This window comes from Wolffia australiana, chromosome 1 (assembly GCF_029677425.1).
Source record: "Wolffia australiana isolate 7733 chromosome 1, ASM2967742v1".
In the NCBI taxonomy this organism is placed as follows: domain Eukaryota; kingdom Viridiplantae; phylum Streptophyta; class Magnoliopsida; order Alismatales; family Araceae; genus Wolffia; species Wolffia australiana.
Genome location: NC_135835.1, coordinates 24,173,363 through 24,190,673, shown reverse-complemented (window position 1 = coordinate 24,190,673; position 17,311 = coordinate 24,173,363). Strand labels below are relative to the sequence as shown.

General features: G+C 40.5%; 2 protein-coding genes across 2 annotated transcripts; both read left to right on the top strand.

Annotated features, from left to right (window-relative positions):
* Positions 1 to 218: 218 nt before the first annotated feature.
* On the top strand, positions 219 to 6,917 carry LOC144711850 (NagB/RpiA/CoA transferase-like superfamily protein). The gene is made up of 9 exons (XM_078585951.1): positions 219 to 378; positions 554 to 708; positions 1,299 to 1,586; positions 1,727 to 1,853; positions 2,863 to 2,970; positions 4,042 to 4,144; positions 4,222 to 4,347; positions 5,987 to 6,180; positions 6,621 to 6,917. The coding sequence occupies exons 1-9, from the start codon at positions 326 to 328 to the stop codon at positions 6,718 to 6,720; spliced, it is 1,254 nt and encodes a 417-aa protein (XP_078442077.1). The 5' UTR covers positions 219 to 325; the 3' UTR covers positions 6,721 to 6,917.
* Positions 6,918 to 13,196: 6,279 nt separating this feature from the next.
* On the top strand, positions 13,197 to 16,532 carry SKIP5 (SKP1/ASK-interacting protein 5). The gene is made up of 5 exons (XM_078585939.1): positions 13,197 to 13,473; positions 15,356 to 15,500; positions 15,578 to 15,656; positions 15,877 to 15,935; positions 16,035 to 16,532. Exons 1-5 carry the CDS (start codon positions 13,263 to 13,265, stop codon positions 16,378 to 16,380), a joined length of 840 nt encoding a protein of 279 aa, XP_078442065.1. The 5' UTR covers positions 13,197 to 13,262; the 3' UTR covers positions 16,381 to 16,532.
* Positions 16,533 to 17,311: the final 779 nt, after the last annotated feature.

The following is a 17,311-nucleotide window of genomic DNA, read 5'->3' as shown; positions in this document are numbered from 1 at the left end:
GCTTTGGACCGGGGGAAGAAAAAGCCGGGGCCCGGCCCGGTTTTCCGGTTCGAACCGGGCTGAACCGGCCCAGCAAACCTTCCAGTATTATATTACAGCAAAACCCGAGTCCGATAAATCCTACCACTCGTCCCATCCATAAAAAGGACAGAAACACAATTTCCCTCCAACCAGGCTGAATTCGAGGTCAATATATATACACGTCATCAGAGCCCGGGAAGAAGAGACCAAGCGAGAGGCAGCTCCTGTCCTCTTCGGCATCATTCTTTACCCTTCTTCCTCGTTTCCTCGTTCGGGAGATTTCGACTCTGGCGATTTCGAAACCATGCCGGACGTGCACGAACTCGTCAACGACCTCGTCCTCAAGCTGAAGCGGCGGTATTTCCTTCTCTTCGATCTCGTTCTTACCTGATTTTTGAGCTGTTCGCGTTGGATTTGGATTTTTTTTTCAAAGTTGTTTCGGCTCCTCTGATGCGAGAAATTTGGCGATTTGATTTTGAATTTTTTGGATTTTTTATAATTTTTCTGTGACATTGTCAATGTGTTCGCTCAGGAGGATTGAGGGATCGCATGCTTGCGCCAAGCTGACGGCGGAGTTGCTCCGTCAAGTGATTTCTCAGCAGAGAGTTCCTCACACAAATCAGGCCGCTGCTTTAATCGATGCGGTTAAGTCCGTCGGCGAGAAGCTGATCAGTGCCAATTCCGTCGGTATTTCCTGTCGCACTGATGCCCTTAGATCTCAGTTGTTCTTGAGTTTTGACAGAGTTTAAAAGCTTGCTTTTGCTGTTAATTTTGAAGATTTCAGTCTTATTTTGAACTCCATTTCTATTTTGTGGTTGTCAATTGAATTTGAGGTGGAGAACTTTGGTAGACAGAGGTGACAGTCGGTAATAATCTTAGTCGCGTCCTGCATGTTATCATATCTCATCTCCGTAGATCTCAATATTTCTTGAGTACTAACGGAGTTTAGAGTCTTGTTTTGGCAATAAGTTATCTCCGAATTAGTCTTATTGTCAATCACATTACTATTTTTTTGGGGTTATCATTTGAAATTGAGGTGCTAAACTTTAGTTGACAAAGCTGGCAGAGGGGAATATCGTAAGACGTTTGATGCATTTAATTAGAGAGAACGACGTTTATTTCTCCTTGTCTCCGCAGATCTCAATCTTTCTCGAGTTGTAGCGTAGGTTAAGGACATGTTTTGACAATTAATTATCTCCGAATTAGTCTTATTGTCAGTCAAATTACTATTTTTGCGGTTATCAACTGAAATTGAGGTGCCAAACTTTGGTTGACAGAGCTGGCAGTGGGGAATATCGTGAGTCGTGTACTGCATATTATCAGAGAGGAAGATGTTTCTTTGACATCGTCTGCATTGGAAGGGCTTGGATTTGGCAGCGATGATGAAGAAACCCTTGCAGACCGTGAAGAGCAACATCTGGGTGCATCTCCTGCAGTGGCAGCTGCGGCTGCCAGAAGCGCTTTAAGAGCTCCTTCTTTGCACACGCTTCTGGAGGGCATTCCAGATTCGGCAACGGTCCCCCACCCTTCCTCTTCTGGCGGGGATTCTGAAGGCAGAAGCAGATGTATGATGTTTTCTTTTATGTATATATATATATTTAATTTACTTCAATTACTTTTTATTCTCTTTGGTTATGGAACACGATATGGTAATTATTCTGGAACTCAAAGTTAGTTTTTCCTTTGATGCTCTTTTGATGCACAGCTGATAAAAGCTTGAGGACGAGGAGGTTAAAACATGCAGTCATTGAAGCTATCAACGAGCTCATTAGCGACATTGATACTTGCTGTGAGCAAATATCTGAGCTAGCAGTCGAGCATATTCATCAAAAGTACGGGCCTTAATTTCATTTTTGATCTAGTTTCTTGTGATTATAAATTGCTATTTTATTAGGGGCTGCTGGTGCAGTCACGTTGTTGATAGTGTGTCATGCTTAGTTCGCTGCCCGATGCGCTAATTTCAATGAGAAAGGCTGTTATTGATTGTACAATCACATTTCTTCATTTCCGAATCAATTTCAATTGTGTTAGTCTTTTAGTGCTAATAATTTGAAGCCAATCAGCCTGGTCGGAGTGAATTCTAGTTATTTCCTGCCCTCGTCCACTAATGACTCCATAAAGACTCTTCTAAAACCCTTGCCACATTTTTATGGCTCCAATATTTTTCGTTTAATATTATCCTCGAAAAGGTATGCCTAGTGGAGGGTATACTACGAAAAACTGTAGTGTGTAGAATTTTCTTCTCCGATGAGAATACTAGTAAATTGAATAGTGTTCAAATAGTTGTTCTAGATTTTATCTGTAATAAATGTTTTTGAGCGCAAGGTAGTGAGGCATGGAAAAGTTGTGATTTTATGAAGAAATTTTTATCGGTTTTATGAACTCTTTCCTCTTCTTTCTCTCACTGAGAAAATCCGCTGTTGTGTATGTGTGGTATATGAGTCAAGTTTGATCAGACGCCAATTATATCAAGGCATATGTTCTACCCAAAATTGAGAGATTGAAATTGATATCTTCATGTATTTTTGTGAGCCTTTAATACCATCTATTGCTATTTTTATTTTGATCTTTATGCTGTTATATGATTAATTTTGATCTTTACTCGCAAATTACTGGTTTTGTGGCCATTTTACTAGATTTTAAAACATTCTAATACTCTGGTGAAGGAGGTGTCACTCGACGCTCTATATCCTACGTTTTTATTATGATGTCGCATTCATTGATCCTGGTGCATATTGAAACCCAGGTTGACAAGCTTCTCAATTTATCTATTTGGATATGTCTTTTATCTACTTGGAGTACGTACACTTAATGCAACTTAGAGTTTCCTTGTTTTCCCAGTGAGGTAATATTGACCTTGGGACGTTCAAGAACGGTTAAGGAGTTCCTTTGTGCTGCCAAAGAAAAGAACCGATCATATCGCGTATTTGTTGCAGAAGGTGCTCCAAGGTCCAAATCCACGCGTTTTTTTGTATACATCAATTTTATTTTATATCTAGCCATGTGACCGGTTGGATTTGAGGACAATGATAATTTTGTCACTGTCATGATCGTCCTCTCATGGTGATGATGATGATGTGACAACTTTAGATGACAAGGGGACGAAAAAGAATGTTAATTTAATTATTATATATTTTAAAATATTTAAATGACGGTTACTCTCCTCTCTATATATCTTTCAATCTCTCTATCTCTCTCTAGCTTCTCTTTCACTGTCTCCTCTCTCTCTAGCCTCTCTTTCAATGTCTCCTCTCTCTCTCTCTCTATCTTTCCCCGCTATGTCTGTCTCCCTCTTTTCCTCCCTATCTCTTTCTCTCCCTCCATCTATCTCTTCCTCTGTCCCTCTCTATCTCTTTCCCTCCCGCCATCTGTCTCTTCCTCTTTCCCTCTCTATCTCTTTTCCTCCCGCCATCTATCTCTTCCTCTGTCCCTCTCTATCGCTTTCCCTCCTGCGTTCTATCTCTTCCTCTTTCCCTCTCTATCTCGTTCCCTCCCGCCATCTTCTCTTCCTCTTTCCCTCTCTTTCTCTTTCCATCCCGCCATCTTCTCTTCCTCTTTCCCTCTCTTTCTCTTTCCCTCCCGCCATCTTCTCTTCCTCTTTCCCTCTCTTTCTCTTTCCCTCCCGCCATCTTCTCTTCCTCTTTCCCTCTCTATCTCTTTCCCTCCCGCCATCTATCTCTTCCTCTTTCCGTCCCGCCATCTATCTCTCTCTTTATATCTCACTTCTTCTCCTCTTTCTCTCTTGCTCCCTCTTTATATCTCATTTTTCTCCTCTATCTCCCCCCACCTTTGTCTTCGTCATTATCTTCAGCCAAGATGATGAGATGATGGAGACTTGTCATCATCTTCAGCCAAGATGATGACGATGAAGACTTGACATCATCATCTTGGGGTGCAAACCCTGCACGTGAGCTTACTTGAAATTATTGTGAAACATATACTCTGTGTAATCTCAACATTTATGTCTCTACATCATCTATGTCTCCCATAATTGATTCTCTGACATGTTGGTTTAAACAGATATCAAGGACATGTTCTTGCCAAAGAGCTCGTTGCCAAAGGCTTAGAGGCAACAGTTATCACTGATTCTGCCGTTTTTGCCATGATTTCTCGGGTGAACATGGTAAGATAGAACCAGATTATCTCTTCCATTGTCATGATATATGTCTTCCGTGTATGTCATGGTTTGCCTATTAATAGGTGATAGTCGGTGCTCATGCAATCATGGCCAACGGGGGAATCATGGCACCGGTCGGGCTGAACATGGTCGCCCTAGCTGCGCAGAAGCATGCCGTTCCTTTTGTTGTTGTCGCCGGTAGCCATAAGGTCTGAAACTCTCTCCCTAGAAAATTAACGATTCACATGTCAGTCGCTTCTTAATGCATTATCTTTACTTAAAAGGATAATGCTATAAAAAATAGTATTAATGTTGAAACTAACCATTCTCAGCAATCCTCTTCCTGTGCTTACCTTCTGTAAAGGTTGATGTTTTTACAATAATTAAATTATTAAACAACACCCAGTCCAATATGGTTAAATTATTCTTCCCTCTTCCCCTGTTTTGTTTGAATAATATCTGATGTAAACCTTGATGTGGTTTTGTTTTAATGAAAGGCTTTTTCCCTGACGAAGAGATAGAACAAGAGGGGATAGAGGAGAGATTAATTGAAGACGAGGGAAGGATTTAATCAGGGGGAAGCGAGGTGAAGAGCCAGGGATAAAGAGATGATCGTAGGGTAAGCAAATAACAGAGGGTTGAGGGGAAGTACAAAGTCATTGGAGGGCAACGAGGTGGCAAAAGTATTAATTCTCAATCTATTTTTGCTGCCCTCCAAAGGAAACCACCTTAAGGGGAAAATGATAAAACAGCCCTCCTGGGGTCAATGGATTAAGAAACACTTTGGGCATAGGATAGCATCACTATCCTGGCGATATCAGGAGCAAAGTATATGGATATTAGTGAATCTTCCGTGTAGCCAATTACTCTAGTCAAGCACTGCAAGGGTCTTTCATCCCTGAGTGCAACAGTGTAGATTTAGGGTTTGAAAGAAAAACCTTAATATCGTTACTCAGTGATTACTGGCTTAGTAATGCTATCCTTGATATCTTTAGTCGGTTACAGGTGGAGGGCCAAATAGAAGTCTTTAGTGGCTCCAGAATAATCAGAGGCAATATAACTCAAGTTATCCGGTATGGGCCTAGTTGCTTACTCTCCAATACTGGTTACGAGGCAAATCGATAGAACAACACAGCGGAGGATGACCGTTCTAATGACTTCCCTGAACTGATCACCTTTTAGTTAGAGTTTTGATAAGATAACAGATGAATGATCCACTTGTAAGGTCATGAGAGGGATTTTTGATGAATGATCAACTTGTGGTTCTTGTCACAAGTTGCTGCATCGGGCTGTCGTGAGGGCAAGAACTCTCGATTCGGAGTTTCTTGAGGGATCGGTCGCCTATCTCTCTCTCTTCTTCTATCTTACATCTTCTATCTCTCCCATTCTCCTCTCTCTCCCTCATCCCATTTCATGAGTTTGTTGGATCTCCATGGAGATCGTAACAGTACCCTAGAAGGTAAGTGACCAAAATGCCGTCATGGGTGATTTTGACTAATATACCCATGGGGGCATAGGGTTAAACTGCTTTCCTGATGACATCTGGAGCAAAGTATCTGAATGTTTGCTGTACTTTCAGCATAGCCGATTATTATCCATGGCACCCAAGAAGGCAAATGAGTAAAATACCCTTCCTGGGATGAGTTGACTAAGATACCCCTGGGGGCGCGTAGAATCGTATCACTCTCCTGATGACACCATAATCGAAGTATCAAGATGTATAGCGGACTTCCAGCCTAGCTTATTACTCTCGTGATACGATGGAATATTGTAATTTTATATTGTACAGGATTGAATTTTATATTTATGATTCCCTTATCTGATTTGAGAATCTGGTGGTTGTGACAGATGTGCCCACTTTATCCCCACAATCCGGAGGTGTTGTTGAACGAAATGAGGTCTCCATCCGAGCTACTGGATTTTGGCGAATTCTCAGACTGTATGGATTTCGGCAGCAGGAATGGGGCCCCTCTTCTTCATGTGATCAACCCGGCATTCGATTATGTTCCGCCAAATCTTGTCAGCCTCTTCATCACTGAGACGTAAGTCAGATCTTTCCTTTAAATTTGATTCATTTCTCCCTGACTAAATTCAAAAAAAAATATTGCGCTAAATTAGTGGGAAATGACAAAGAAACTAGGAAAAATGACAAAGCATTGATACTTTGATTTCTTTGGTGATAAATTGCTAAAGTTTGCTACATTTTTTCCGTACTAAATTGGAATATTTCAATGTTGAATTGTTATTAGAGCACACAAACTAGGAAATAAAACTTTTTTTGTGACATCTGGGCATTGGTCTTTCAAATGTTGATTTTTTTTTAACGTTTTCACTGATGAGGAGCTGAAGTTCAATTTTTAATTTGTATGACCGTAATGGGTACTCAGATTCATTGGCTTACCAATTTGGACAACTTTTTATGGGTATGAGTAGCAGCTCATTCAGGCCATTTCTGTTATATTTTTTTTCGTCATCATCGCAGGGGAGGATACAACCCATCATACATGTACCGTCTCATAGCGGACTATTACTCTGCCCATGACGTCATTGTGCAGCAGCGGAGATCAGGTTCTGGGATATAATGAATAAGAATTGAAGAGTCTAATTGTGTCATCAGTTATGATTTGTCTTTGTAGCCAAAATGTTGAGGTTGATGCCAAATTTTGAGGATTTATTGGCATTTCCCGGCATTCTATTCTCTATATGTATCAACACAGCTTGAGATGGCGAGAAGTTTTTTTTTTACTTATTTATTTATTGGTTGAGAATCTTTTGTTGACATCATATGAAATTAGCGTCTTGAGTCATACTTTCTTGCTGATTTTTCTTGCGCTGACCTCAAGGTTTATTACAAATGAATAAATAGCATCTCGGCAAAGTAATTCTATCCAGTTTGACTTATGTTTAAATCCTCCTGTTTTATGGGCCATTGATCAGTCTGCGATGACTGAACTGCCCAGATCCAGTTTAGGGTTCCAGACGATTATGAAATTGTCAACATTGTCAAAAAACATTGGTTGAGATGGCGAGAAGTTTTTTTTTTACTTATTTATTTATTGGTTGAGAATCTTTTGTTGACATCATATGAAATTATCGTCTTGAGTCATACTTTCTCGCTGATTTCTTGCGCTGACCTCAAATTTTATTACAAATGAATAAATAGCATCTCGGCAAAGTAATTCTATCCAGTTTGACTTATGTTTAAATCCTCCTGTTTTGTGGGCCATTGATCACTCTGTGATGATTGAACTGCCCAGATCATGAAATTGTCAACATTCAACATGGCAGCCATGTTGTCCATGAATCAGCAGAAATATTTATACGGCTGCATAGAATATGTGAGCATTGTCCATTTCATCACCAATTTCTATGATGAGGATGATGATGATTTTTTTTGTTAAAAGTCATCGAAAGCGCAGACGAGTGTCAATGTCGATGATGACTTCGTCATTCTGGTGAAGATGAATGGCGAGGGTGATGACGAGGACTAGTCGTCCCTTCGTCGTCTTTATCATGGACAAGGACAAATCCTAATCCATATTTTGTTTGAGGCCTCATTCAAAATCCAAATGGTATTTCATGTCAATGTTTTACTAAGGATTCCTAGTTTGAAAATATAATTTCTCCTTGATATTTGCCTTTTGCCTGATTTATATGTTGCTCTCATCCTCCATGACGACAGGATTAATCCTGTTTCTGAAAATAGAATCTCTAGAAACCCTAAGAGAGTGAGGAAGAGGACAAGAGAATCAAGAAACAAAATAACAGCTTGTTCAATTACATGCCAAGTTGTACATCGACATGTGCTGATAATTGCAGGCCCTTTCGACTTATAGAGGAAAAATAACAAAAAAGAAATAGAAAAAAGGGATTGTAACTGTGTTTTGGCAGACGGACCTTAATCATTGAATTTTATGCTTCCAGGTAAAGTTTTATCATAATGAATAAACATGAGGCCTTCTGATATTATATGATAGATTCTTAGATTATTTGTTTATATCTAATGTATGTAGCGCGGACTCCCTGATTAAAAAATAATAAGATATTAATTCATCATTTCATCATTTGGGGGATGAAATAAATTATTAACTCATTAAATTAAATTATTGCAACAATACAACATATATTAGTTAGGACCTTCATTTCAGCAATATCAAAGTAGCATGTTAAAGTGTTACATGAATAAAAGTTCTATACACCTACTAATCTAGTTGTACATGAGTCACATTTTTAATTATTTAATTGATCTTAGTGAACGAAGGGAAGTAATCAAATGTTTTCTGAATATTTAACATTTTAAAATACATACTTATTTATCTGTTTTTGTTCTATGACAAATAAGTTTGTGGATTTTTGTGGCTGAAAATTATGTTGAATGAGAAAATTAAAAAAAGAATGTTGTCCAGTTAGTGATTTAATGAAATCAATATCAAAATTCCAAGAATAAAGGAAACAAAAAGTGGAAATGTTGTTTCCAGGTCATATGAAAGAAAATGTGATTAATAAAATTTGTAGTACCATTTACTTATTCCAGGCAAAAATAGGCCACATAATCCCCATTTTGAAAACTCTTTTTCCATCATCCCCAGACAGTATTTTGAATTATCAGGCTGCGACAAACTGGTAACATATTTCATTTAAGAAGGTTTTCTGAAATTATGCATATAAATGAAAGAAAATAAATGGTGGTATCCCGGTCTTCTAGAAAATAACTTCATGGTGGCTATTTTAATTTTGATATCTTCCCAAAGTTCCTAAGTATTTCATGATGACTGATAAATGAATCGGAGCCCTTACTTTATCACTTAAAAAATGAAACTGTACTGTCTGATAAGGTTTGCCATTCAAATACCAGTGATGGATAGTGGTATCAGGAACTGGTATTAGATGTGGTTAACGGCACCAATGGTACTCATCAGCATCAAATTACTTACAACAGAGTTGTACAGTACCCTAACGTTATCAATACTGGATAATGCTATGACTACCCATCATGTTATGACATAACTAAGGTTGGATGGTCTAGGAACAGTCCCATTTTTAGCAAAGAACTATACCTAGGGAAGGACAGTCTGGTATCAGTCCGATTTTATTGAAAACCTAAACTAAACCTGAAGTTCTGTCTGGTCTCGGTCTGAGCTCGGTCATTCATAGCGACTAGTCAATATGAAAGTCATTGTCAGGTTTACTTGGTCGTCTCACTGCATCTAGCAAGATTTAATCTGCATGTTGCCAAAGTAGTGTTTGATAATGAGAAAGTGAGAGAGGGGGAGTGCGAGAGGGAGAGGGAGAGGGAGAGAGAGAGGGAGAGGGGGAGAGAGAGGGAGGAAGGGAGGGGGAGAGAGAGAGAGAGGGAGAGAGAGAGAGGGAGAGGGGGAGAGAGAGGGAGGGAGAGAGAGAGAGAGAGAGAGAGAGAGAGAGAGGGGGAAGGGGGAGAGAGAGGGGAGAGGGGGGGGAGAGGGAGAGGGGAAAAGAGAGAGAGAGAGAGGGGAGAGGGGGAGAGAGAGGGAGAGGGGGAGAGAGAGGGGGAGAGAGAGAGAGAGAGAGAGAGAGAGAGAGAGAGAGAGAGGGTGAGAGAGAGAGTGGGATAGAGCAAGATGGAGAGAGGGCGAGAGTGAGAGTGGGATAGAGAGTGAAAGAGATAGGGAGAGAGTGAGAGTGGGAGACAAGGAGTGAGAGAGAGAGAGGAGAGAGAAAGAGAACAGGAGGGAGAGAGGGAAAGACAGAGAGAGGGAGAGAGTGAGAGCAAGAGTGCAGGGAAGAGAACAGGATGGAGAGAGGGCAAGACAGAGAGAGGGAGAGAGTGAGAGCAAGAGTGCAGGAAGAGAAAAAGGAGGGAGAGAGGGCAAGAGCGAGAGAAAGGGAGAGAGTGAGAGCAAGTGCAGAAAAGAGAACAGGAGGGAGAGAGGGCAAGAGTGAGAGTAGGAGAGAAGGTGAGATAGAGAGGGAGAGAATGAGGGAGAGAGAGGTAGGGAGAGAGGAAGAGAGTGAGAGTGAGAGAAAGGGAGAGAGAGAGAGGGAGACAGAACTCGATGGAGAGATTGAGAGTGGGAGAGAAACAAGAGAGAGAGAGAGAGAGAGAGAGAGAGAGAGAGAGAGAGTGGGAGAGTGGGAGAGAGAGATAGAGGGAGAGAAAATGAGAGGGAGAGAGGGCAAGAGAGTTAGAGGGAGAGAAAATGAGAAGGAGAGAGGGAGAGAGGGTGAGCCAGAGAGATTGAGAGGACAAGACTGAGAGGGAGAGAGTGAGCGAGAGCCGACGAGAGGGAGAGGGGGAGAGAGTAAGACTCAAACACGGAGAGAGGGAGAGCAGGAGAGAAGGTGTGTGTGGGTGAGAGAGAGAGAGTGCACGAGGGCGAGACTGAGAGATGAAGAGGAGGAGAGAGTGAGAGAGGTAGGGTCTAAGAGAGAGATAGGGGGAGAGGGAGAGACTTATTATATTATAATATTAAATATTATAATTATATGAACCGTCTTCATTCTGGTTCGACGTGCGAACTAGACTCAGACCAAACAGTCGATCAGCCCTACAAAGGCTAAGGAACAGTTCCACTTTGGTCCGGTCTGACCAAATTTTGGTCAGATCATGTCCTTCCCTACCAATACCTTACCTAAACTTCTGTTTGGTTCATTTCCAGTCTTTTCCCGTCCTGTTCTGATACCAGTCTAGTCAAGTTGATTTACCAGCTAGTTTATCTGTCTCCCTGGAGCCGACATCCTCCTTGTATTTGTGAGCTGAACCCTCTTATATATTTCTTAATTTATATTAATTTTTTTAATTTGATAAAAGCTTTGGGATTTTATTTTTGGGGGGAAGGTGCTACAATACACGTCAAGAGTTGGATGCAGCTAAGCCATTTTGAAGATGCAGGAGGTGTTGATAGCAGAGATGATGAAGAGGGAAATGTAGAAAATATGTGACTCAACTCTTCTCAAGGCTGTTCAAGGTTGAATGGGGGAAGGTTGACCAGGTCTACAGCCTCGTCAGCCGCAAAATGTTGAAAATCTGAAGAGTCAATTTTATATTTTCGTTCAGGGTATTTTCATTTTTATACTAAGCGGTATTTTTTCATAACCCCCCAAACTTTAAGTATATCTTCTGATGTCCAAACGACCATTTGTGTGTGAGCCTCTAGGCCGATGTATTAGTCTAGTTAACGATTCCACTGGCTCAGTAACCTTGATTGACCTTATAAGTTAGTTTAACATATAATCATATAGATTAATCAATATATTGATTTAATCAAATTGATAGGTCGAGTGTCCAGTCTGTGGGGTGTGAAGATGCACTTAATGCTCTAGAAGATATAAAGGAGTGTGTATTGACTCATTCATAGAACTCTTCAGTCATTGGTTATTGTGTGTGTATAGTCCCTCATCTTCTAAACACTCCTGGGATAAGTTAGGGTTTGGTCAACAATAAAACCCTAATCAGTTCTCTGAGTTGGTACTTATGTGTTTGAAAATCATCGAAGAACTCTTCTATGATATTCCACAGCCTTGGCTGAGCACTTCATTGCATCATCTTCATTTATATGTCTTATACCGAAGCCGAATAATCCCATCTTGACCCCTCAATCCTCTTTGTGAACTTCTTGATGCACTCTAACTAAGAATTTTTAGAACTCCATGACTAGGAACTCATAGTTCATTATCAAAGTATAATCATCCATCCACAAGACGTCTTTCATGTCTCAAGTTTGAGGACGACATACACAATCATGGACGTGAATCAAACTGATTGATAGTTTTGTATAATACCTGAATGGTATTCATATGGATCAATTCAGAGATCTCTTTTATCTGAAGAGCATCCACTATCTATCCTTGGTGTATCCTTATGGCTATGGGAGCAACCATAGGCATCATATGAGTGAGACTAGATAGCATTATTCTATCTGGATACTTTAATTTATTTCGAGTATCCTTCAAATATGAATATTCAGAACACATGCTAAAAATACTAGTGATATCCTTATTATAATCTCATCAAAATTCACTAAATTTTGATTTGAATACATTCTATTGATGAACAATAAACAAAATCTGAAATGTGTGATTGGCTTGGCGACCACATATATTTCATCACCCCTCTCTCGATCTCAATGTTCATCTCTCTTGTTTCTCATATATTGTCTCTCTCTCTCTATATCGTTTTACCTCTCTTTTTTGTGTTTCTCATATCTCTCTCTCTCTCTCTCATTTTTCATTTTTCATTTTTTCTCATAACACACACACACACTCTCTCTCTCTCTCACTTTTCCTCTCTTTCTCTTGTTGCTCATCTCACTCTCCTCTTGAGTGTTGTATGATTTTATATTATGAATATTATTTAAATATTAAAAAATATGCACACTTGGTGTGAATATCTGCACCCCACCACTCAACCATCCCAAGATACAGATACCTGATGTTGTTATGGACCAATTAAATTAATAGAGAGAAATAAGATATAGTTGATGGAGCAATCAAAATACTCTCTTATCTCTCTATGACTTCATTTGGACCGTATCAATACCCAGTATTGATATCTGAGACCATAAAACTTTCTCGTATCTCTCCCTATTGAATTAAATGGTCCATACAATATCCGGATATCTAATATCATGAACTTATCTTTCTCTAATACCACAATTGTTCCATATCAATATCTGGTATCGATATCCGATAACATAAACTCTCTCTCTACTACTTTAATTGAACCATAACAGTATGTCAGATCCCATAACTTCTCACTTACCTATCTCTATTATTTTAATTGGTCCATAACAATATCAATTATCTATATCCCATACCATAAACTCTCTCATATCTCTCTCTATTACTTTAATTAACCCATAGCGGTATCTCAGATCCCATAACCTCTCACTTACCTATCTCTATTATTTTAATTGGTCCATAACAATATCAATTATCGATATCCCATACCATAAACTCTCTCATATATCTCTCTATTACTTCAATAGGTCCATAACATACCCAGTATTCATATCCGATACAGCCTTATCGGGTATCGGATATAGATATCGATTTACATATAGTTGGTCAGAACAGAACCATGGTATGAACTGCTTTGAGCTCGAGGAGGAAGCGAGGAATCCCTAGATCGAGCTCGCTGCAATCTTCAATGGCGGCGGCCACCGTCGCCGCTCAATCTCCAGCGGCGGAGGAGGCGGTGGACTTGGAGGAGACGGCCATGGCGACGTTTCCTCCGTCGTCGGTAGGAAGGTGGAAGAGGAGAAAGAAGGGGACTTCTGTAGCTGTCGATCTGGCGCCGATCAATTGCCTCGACGATGGTTGCCTGATGCACATCTTCAGCCTACTCAGCCCTATCCCAGGTTATGTCCTTTTCTGATTCCTAATTGCTGTGGACCGATTGATGTTTTTTGGATTATCTCTTTTTTTTTCTTGATTTATCCGTTAATAGGCAACTTGGGTATCTTTAATTTGTTGATTTGAGATAGTTTTTAAAGTAAATCTTGCTCGTCGAACCCACCTCGAAAAACCCTACTAGGACTTTGGGAAAAAATCTGTTTAAGGCATTGTTAAAAGGTATTACATTAGAATTTGTTATATATTCATCATCTATCTACCTGATTCTCTCTGAAGTTGGTTATTGGATTTTAGGACTGTGGTGATTTATTTGTGGACTTTAAATTGCTTGTGCAAAATAAACGACGCCTTCAAGTACTCTTTGCTGATAGAAATGTTCCGAGCTCAATCGTGGTGACCGTTTGAGCATGAAAGTAGCCCTGTCCCTGTTGCTCTCTGTTAGGTATTGTCGAGACCCATCATCAATTTTCTGACAACGAATTGGATGAAAATGCTTTTAGCATCCATCATTTTGTGCTTAATTTTTGGCATTTGAATTTCATATGGGTAGGTCTTCCTCGTTGTTTACACATTTATGTGTTTTTATTCCGATTCTATTTTATGCAGATCTTTTGGGACTTTTATTTATCTCCAAAATTGACTGGATGAGAGCTGAAATTTCGATTTTTTTTATTTGATATAAACATCTAGAAGAGCTTGGCCTTCTCTGTTTTGGTGCTAGCAGATCCAGTGGGTGTCCACTTGGTGTTTTCATTCGTCTATCAAGTTTTTGACGGGAGTTGGGCCAGATTTTCGGAGAGTGAAGGCTTTCACGTTATGGCTTTGGATTGATGCTTGATCGGATGTCTTCTGGAGGGGGTCTTTGATACGAACCAAGATCTAGTATCGGAGGGAAGTTAGAGGACGAGGAGAGGTAGAATTTCCCGGGGTAGAGAGGTGAGACGGGAAGAGGATCGGAGAGGAGGCCGAGCAGAGGAGGTTGGGGATCGGCCGAGGACAAGCTGCCTGGAGACGCGGTGATGCAGAGACGATCACAAGTGGGATCTTGGAGGGAGATGGAGCGTGGATATAAGAAGGGACGAGAGGGAAGGGAAACCAACAATTACTTAAGAACCAACTTCCAGTCTGCCCTCACAGAAGGAGGGCTGGGCTATTTAAAGGAAATATAGAGGGAAATGGGCCCGGCTGCCCTTAACATTTAAAGGAAACATAGAGGATAATGGCCCCAGTGCGGGCCCAGGGAATCCTATCAGTCTTGAATTTCTATTGATAGAAAACTTCAAAATAGATTTATGGCCTAAGTTTATTCCTTTGATTCCATGTCAGTTTTTCTCAATTTGGCTACTGGTCTATCAATACTTATTATAAAGTCCTTAGAGAAGTAAATGGAAGGCAAAGTCCCCCTAATTTTGAAGAAGAGTCTTTTTTTCGATTACTGGGTGTGAGTTTGGCGTCAAGTATTTTACTTATGGTAATATCAGAAGTTGGAGCCGGCTTCAGCCTTTTGAATAAAGGGTTTTTAAGGAGAAGCATCTTGCCGATATTCATGAAATTCCACTTTCCCTTCGATGTCTTTTCTCTCTCATGTAATATTTCCATTAGCCCTTCGTCATAGTTGATGAAGTAAAGCTTTCCTGCAAAACCCCTACATTATGTTGGCAAGCGAATTGGGCATGGAGTGTAAACGGGGTTCAAGCAAATAGAACTGTTGGCTGGAGATATTTTAATTTTTGTAATCAGAAACTTTTGGCAACTAATTTGTGTTGCATCTCTAATGGGCGTTTGAAGATTTGTCTTTTTAAATTATTTACAGTGCTCTCTTATAGTAGGACTGCTCTAGTTGTTTGTTCAATTGATGTTTTCTTTGCAAATTTCTCATGCTTGCAGATCGGTACAGCACCGCTCTTGTGTGCCAAAGATGGCGGCACCTGGCCTGTCACCCGCGCCATTGGTTACGGGTTGAGCGGCCTAGTAAAGCCCCCCAGGTGCCCGGTGTCTTCCCTGATCTCGAGTCTGCAATCTCTGCTGCCAGGTTGGCATCACCCGCTATTCTTCCTTCAGAATGGTACAAAGAGCTCGTAAAATAGCCAAAAATCCTGGTTTTTGAAGGCCAGGTGACACAATTCTGATATCTGCCGGTGGTTCTCATCCTGCATCCGACGTCCAAGTGAGGAAGCCTCTCTGTCTCGTAAGATGGCCCCTTCTATTACTCTATAAATTGTGTATTGGGTTCCGCACGTCCCAAGTCGGGGTCGGGTGGTTGGGTCAGATGGTTGGCTCGGGTGTCGGCTTAGTTGACCCAACCACCAACCTGCCCTCTTGGGTGGATTGGCTTAGTCATCCATGGGTAGTACCGAACCTTATTTCCACAATTTCCCTTCCTATTTGATCTCTACATTTTTTATTAGGTGGGTGGGGGGGATATTGCTGATGACACCATTTTGACCTGCTCCCGGGGCTCGGACAGGTACCCATTTCTGTTTTTCTCCTAATGTGTTCTTGTTTCTTCCTTTTTTATAACAATTGTTGAGATTTGGATAATTGGTTGGTGCTTTTATGTTGACAGTGCAATTGAGTTTCTATCAACATGCAAGGTGGTGAACTTGACCGTTAGGGCCGAGCTGGGCTGCTGCTTCCTACACAGGAGTGGACGACTGACCATTGAGGATTGTGTGCTGCAGTGTGAGGAGAATGCTCTTGATTTTCTCTCCTTCCCAATTGTGAGCACTGCCCAAACCAGCCCTTCCTCGTCGTCAAGGAAACACGGCGAGGACCGTGTCACAGTTGCGCAAACCCGCATTGAAGGGGGCGCCAAAGCTGTTCTCTCTTGTGGGACTTTGACTCTTCAGCATGTTCGAGCCATTTATGCGCCCAAGGCCATCTTCTTCTGGTTTGAAGCTGTAGAGAAATAGAGGTTTGAGACCAAAAATGTATATGTGGGCTGTGTTTGTTGGTTGAAATTTCTGTCTTCTGTTAAGTTCTATTGTATTTATATTTCAGCAGATGCAGATTGTGTAGATACATCAACAGCTTGGAAGTGTACTATGTTAAAGCCATTTATGCCTGTCAAAGCCTTTTGATATGTAGAGTGCAGGGACGCAGGGAGATGGTTTTTCATCCCTGGAAAAAAAGATCGTCTTGTTTGTGAGGTCAGATAAATAATGGTACAGAAATTGTCCTGGGACAAAAAGACAGGATGGTTTTTTCTACCTGAAACAAAAAAATCATCCCACCGTGAGGCGATGAGGGACGGTAATGACGAATTTTTTTTGTTAATTTGCTCGAAAATTTTTCCCAGGTAATTAACTTTCACTTACATCGAATTGTGGGGTATGAAAATTATCCCCCCTCTTGTGAAGGACGAACAAAGCTGTAAGTTTTTTTTCTTCCATCTAATTATGTCTAGATAAAAGTTTGATGCTTCAACAATATATTTTACAACACGTATGAATGTGGCTGCAGAAGGTCTAGAAAGTTATAGGAATCCTTTCAAACATAGGCAGTATGATTTGCTATAAAGTTTGTCTACGAAGATTCAGGGATAATGTAAAATTACAAGTGGGACAAAGTAAAGGCCAAATATTTTTTTCCTGGACATTAAATGTTATTCAGCATTGACAGGGTCTTCAGTGTTATGTCCTCTTCAGGACTATCAACAACCGGCAAAATCAAAGCTCCAAAGCTTCAAATGGTGAGACAAAAAAGTCAAGAACAACCAATTTTGGCAATAATGAACTTGAACTGAAGTTCTTTTACTCATCATGAAACAGCATAAAAAAAAAATACCTTCGCTGAGTTTAAATGGAGAGTCAAAAGTCAGTCAAGAACAAGCAAGTGACACAA

What these genes read in the sequence shown, in the direction of transcription:
- LOC144711850 (XM_078585951.1), top strand. Translation starts at nt 326, where the DNA reads ATGCCGGACGTGCACGAACTCGTCAACGACCTCGTCCTCAAGCTGAAG. An exon ending in GTCGAGCATATTCATCAAAA is followed by an intron (nt 1,854 to 2,862) that starts GTACGGGCCTTA and finishes TTGTTTTCCCAG; the next exon opens with TGAGGTAATATTGACCTTGG. An exon ending in GTTGCAGAAGGTGCTCCAAG is followed by an intron (nt 2,971 to 4,041) that starts GTCCAAATCCAC and finishes TGGTTTAAACAG; the next exon opens with ATATCAAGGACATGTTCTTG.
- SKIP5 (XM_078585939.1), top strand. Translation starts at nt 13,263, where the DNA reads ATGGCGGCGGCCACCGTCGCCGCTCAATCTCCAGCGGCGGAGGAGGCG. An exon ending in TCTGCAATCTCTGCTGCCAG is followed by an intron (nt 15,501 to 15,577) that starts GTTGGCATCACC and finishes TGGTTTTTGAAG; the next exon opens with GCCAGGTGACACAATTCTGA. An exon ending in TGAGGAAGCCTCTCTGTCTC is followed by an intron (nt 15,657 to 15,876) that starts GTAAGATGGCCC and finishes ATTTTTTATTAG; the next exon opens with GTGGGTGGGGGGGATATTGC.